This window comes from Carya illinoinensis, chromosome 1, assembly GCF_018687715.1.
Source record: "Carya illinoinensis cultivar Pawnee chromosome 1, C.illinoinensisPawnee_v1, whole genome shotgun sequence".
Classification (NCBI taxonomy): Eukaryota; Viridiplantae; Streptophyta; class Magnoliopsida; order Fagales; family Juglandaceae; genus Carya; species Carya illinoinensis.
In genome coordinates, this window is record NC_056752.1 from 8391671 (window position 1) to 8396286 (window position 4616).

The following is a 4616-nucleotide window of genomic DNA, read 5'->3' on the forward strand; positions in this document are numbered from 1 at the left end:
CATACATAGTAAACTGATAGTAAGTTAGAAGCTAACTTACCTCGATCGTCGTGTTCTATGAGAACAAAGCGCGACACACGAGGAACTGTAAGAGGGTATTCTAAAAGTTAGAAATTTAATTACTAACAATTAGAAATGTGTAAAATAGACAACTTAAGAGTAAAATTACCATTTTACCCTCTAAATGTGGGAAAATGACCATTTTACCCCTAACTTAAGGATTTCACATCCTAACTCCAAAAATTTTTAAAATTTATATTCCTCATGTAAATTTTGTCCCAAACTCAAATATTAACTCAGAAAAATTTAAAATAAATCACAACTATAAAAAACAAACTATAGCCGAAACATTCATAGGTTCGTGAAAACTTACGAAGTTTTCACGAGGTTCGTAAAGTCTATAGAAATTCCACCATTGAATTTCTAGTAGGCTGTTACAAAGGGCAACATAATATTGAAGATATTAAGAAGTTGCAAAGGGAGCTGAGAATTTTGCTTAAAATGGAGGATAGAAGGTAGAGGCAAAGGACAAAGGTGCACTAGTATAAGCAAGGTGATAGGAATACTCGTTTCTTTCATGCATGTGCTACACTAGGAAGGAAGCATAACAGGATACACAAGATAAGGGATTCATAGGATATTATGAGAGATAGTGAGTCATAAATAACACAAGCATTTAAAAAACATTTTCATAGTATCTATTCATCAACAAGACCAAGCAAAGATGAATTGGAAGCTTGCCTTTAGTGTGTAGACAAAAGGGTAACAGAGGATATGAACTCAGAGCTAGTGGCACCTTTCACTTCTATGGAGGTTTATGAGGCTCTAAAAAAAAAAAAAAAAAGATGAGTCCTTTTAAATCTCCAAGACCAAATGGCTTTGAAGCTGGATTTTACCAGGAGCATTAGAGTTTTGTGGGGTCCAAGGTATGCATGGCTATACTTAATTTTCTAAATCGGGGAATATGCCTTGTAATTTAAATCATACTAATATTGCTTTGGTTCCTAAGGTTAGTACTACTTTTTCAGTACATGATTATAGGCCAATTTCATTATGTAATGTATTGTATAAGCTTATAGCTAAGACATTGGCAAATAGGCTTAAGTTGCAAAGAAGAGATGGTTAAAAGAGGGTGACCAAAACTCTAAATTTTTTCATGCAGTTGTTTCGAAGTGCCAGCATGGAGTCGTCATTCCAGATATGCGTTTGATGGATGGCACGCTGTTAGATTCATCGAAGCAAGTACACTTTGGGGTCGTGAATTATTTTAGTAATTTTCTTACGGAGATGCCGCACATTGAGCCTCCGGATTTGTCTCTGTTGTTGGGTGTGGAGATGTCTACTGATCAAAATTCTGACTTGTGCCTTTTGCCATCGGAAGAGGAAGTGAAGGATGCCGTCTTTTCAATACCGCAGCAAAGTAGCCCTGGCCCGGACGGGTTTGGATCCTCTTTCTATATTTCTTGTTGGCAAATAGTGAACGAAGAGGTGGTGGAGGCTGCAAGGGATTTTTTTGCGGGTTCCACACTGCCAAGGTTTTATACTTCGTCATATATTGTGTTGATTCTAAAAGTGCCAGATCCCAAGAGTTTTGAGAAATTTCCGCCAATTAGTCTTTGTTCGGTGGCATACAAGATCTTCTCGAAGATTCTTGTGACTCGTTTGACGGGCTTTTTGCCAATGTTAATTTCAGCAGAACAAGGGGCTTTTATTCTGGGTCGCAGTATTTTTGAGAACATATCTCTTGCTCAAGAGATGGTTCATGTTTTGAAAAGGAAGACGGTTGGAGGGAATGTTATGGTGAAACTTGATATGGCGAAGGCATATGATAGGGTACATTGGGATTTTTTATTTAATGCTCTAGCTAGTTTTGGTTTTGAAAAATTTTGTAGTTTGGTAAAGGAGTGCATCGCATCCCCTTGGTACTCGTTGATAATGAATGGGTCATACAAAGGGTTTTTCAAGTCGACGAAAGGCTTGCGACAAGGGGATCCCTTGATGCCATATTTATTTATATTGATGCAAGAAGTACTTTCGAGGCTTCTTCGGAAAGAATTCAACGAGGGCCGCATTGGTAAGTTTTATCATCCTATGGGGACCCCGTTGGTGACTTACTTGTTATATGCGAATGATATTTTAATTTTCTTGAATGGTGAAAGAGAACTTTGAGAAGATTGGGGAGCGTATTATCTTGCTATGAAACCTAGTCTGGATAGCGGGTTAGCCGAGAGAAATTGGCAATTTTTATCTCCCCAGCTATTAGTGCAGCTCGACAATGTGGTTTGGAGAGATTAATGGGGTATGCACAAGCTAGTTTTTCTGTCATGTATCTAGGGGTTCTGTTGTTATCTGGTAGATTGAAGGCGATCCATATGGATCAATTACTAGCGAAGTTTCAGGCTAAGGTTGCTGGGTGGAAGGCGAGGTTGTTGTCGCAAGGGGGGGAGGCTGATTTTGCTTAAACATGTGTTATCTAGTATGGCTTCCCATTGCTTGGCTGTGATGAACGTTCCTCAGGTTGTGATTAAAAAGATTAATTCCATTCTTGCTACATTTTTTTGGAGAGAGAAGAGTGGGAAAGCAAAAATGAAGTGGTGCACGTGGTCTCGGATGTGTAAATCAACAGAGGAGGGGAGCCTGGGCTTGAGGAATTTTCTGGAAATCCAATGAGCAATGCTTTTGAAATTGGCGTGGCGGATTTTATCGATGGACTTGTGATGGGCTCGGTTCATGGTGGCAAAGTATGGAAGGGGCCAACATGTTTCTCTGCTAGTAGCTCAAAGTAATAGCTCAAGATTATGGAAGTTTATAGTCTCTGTTCTTCCGGATGTATGTGAGGCAACTAAAGTCAAAGTAAGGGAGGGCATGGTTTCTTTCTAGTATGACAGATGGTTTTTGAGTGGTCCTCTTTGTAATATGGTGGATGTAGTTAGCAGGCCAGCTTTGAAAATTAAGGAGGTTTGGGTTGGGGACTCTTGGGACGTTGACATGCTGCAGCAGCTAGTTGCTGCAGAGTTGGCGGACGTTGTGATCAGCGAGGTTGGTGTAGCCCGTTCTAGGCAAGATGTTTTGATTTGAAAGCCAGCACGAGACGGAAAGTTTTCTACAGCCAGTGCATGGGACTTAATCCGAGTGAAGGATGACCATCAGGCTTGGATGGACTTGATATGGAGTAAATATTTACCAAAGAAAATTTAGTTTGTATGTAGAGGGCTCGGTTTAGTTGCCTAGCGACGGATTCCCTGGTGCAATACCGTGGAGTGGCCATGGCCTCAAAATGTGACTGTTGTCAAGTCTCACATACCGAATCTCTAGATCATGTTCTTGCTTCTGGGCAGGTCGCAGAGTAGGTATGGCGTCTAGCCTCTTTGACGTTGGGCATCTCATGTTTACCAACCAGAACCTAGCGGCATCGAGTGAAAGCATGGCTGGTGTGTGAGAGAAAAGGGAAAAAATTCGGAGTTTTAATTGGCCTTCTACCGAGCATATTAACGTGGTGCTTATGGTGTTGACGATGCCGAGCTCGGATGGAGGGAGTTCAGGGCAGTGCAATGGAGGCATGGAGATCCGTTCGGTTATGGTTGGGAATTTTGGTAAATGACATGCATGACAAGAGGCTTTCTGCAGCTAATGCACAGATTCTTAGTGCTTTCGACATTAACGTAACGCTCTGGGCAACACGTAAACCAGTTCAAGTTGTTTGGTCAAAGCCCTCGCTTGGTTGGTGGAAGCTTAATGTCGATGGTAGTTGCCGTGGGAACCTTGGAAACTGTGGTGGGGGTGGAGTATTGCAGGATCATCGGGGTCGGATAAAGGTGGGTTTTTCTGCTCACCACAGTTTCAGGACCAATAATGAGGCTGAATTAAGAGCTTTACTCCAAGGGGTACGGCTATGCAAAGAAATGGATTGTCGAAATATAATTTTGGAATGCATCCAAGGTTGTGGTGGATTGGGTGAAGAAGCGAGGCTATAATTTATGGTATCTTTGGGATTATTGGGATGCTCTTCTTCTGGAACTTGATGGAGTCCACTTTCAAGTGGTACATCAATTCAGAGAAGGCAATCAAGCGGTGGATTATTTGGCAAGGAGAGGAGAAGAAGGTTTGAATTGGGATTTTGTTTCTGGTGATGACATTCCTAGATTATTGAGGGGTATTATTAGACTGGATGCGTTGGGTATCCCTTCTATTAGGAAGTAATTTGTTTTTTTTGAAACAAGGACTATATTGATAATGCTTAAACCAAGTCTTTAATACAAAACAGGATGAAATCAAAAGATGTGGTATAGCCATTGATGCTTAGAGCATCCTTACTTAAGGCATGAGCAACAGAATTATTTGCTCTTACAGTGTGCCTTGCTGACTAGACTGAAAAGGAACTAAGCGTTGATCTTGTATCTGAGATGAGTTGGCCTGTGTATGTATGGAATTCGGTTGATGAGTTGAGGCCTGACACCACCTGCAGTGAATCCCCTTCTATGATGAGGTCTCTATGACCGAGAGCCTTGCAAAAAAGGGAGGCTTGGAGTCCAGCAAATGCTTCTGCCATGAGTGGATCAGGGAAGAGGTCATGTTGCATTCTAAGAGTGGCCAACACTTTCCCTTCACAATCTCTA

The 4616-nt window shown here is 41.3% G+C and overlaps 1 protein-coding gene across 1 annotated transcript; it reads left to right on the top strand.

The window, feature by feature from the left end:
• Nucleotides 1–1287: 1287 nt before the first annotated feature.
• LOC122303096 lies at nt 1288–3078 on the top strand. The gene is made up of 5 exons (XM_043114710.1): nt 1288–1833; nt 1893–2074; nt 2225–2425; nt 2627–2772; nt 2930–3078. Exons 1-5 carry the CDS (start codon nt 1288–1290, stop codon nt 3076–3078), a joined length of 1224 nt encoding a protein of 407 aa, XP_042970644.1.
• The last annotated feature ends 1538 nt before the right edge of the window (nt 3079–4616 follow it).

Excerpts from the sequence above, each read along its gene's own strand:
- LOC122303096 (XM_043114710.1), top strand. The coding sequence starts at position 1,288 with ATGCCGCACATTGAGCCTCCGGATTTGTCTCTGTTGTTGGGTGTGGAG. Across the intron at positions 1,834-1,892 it reads TGGCGAAGGCATATGATAGG|TTTGGTAAAGGAGTGCATCG; the intron begins GTACATTGGGAT and ends AAAATTTTGTAG. Across the intron at positions 2,426-2,626 it reads GTTGCTGGGTGGAAGGCGAG|AGGAGGGGAGCCTGGGCTTG; the intron begins GTTGTTGTCGCA and ends GTAAATCAACAG.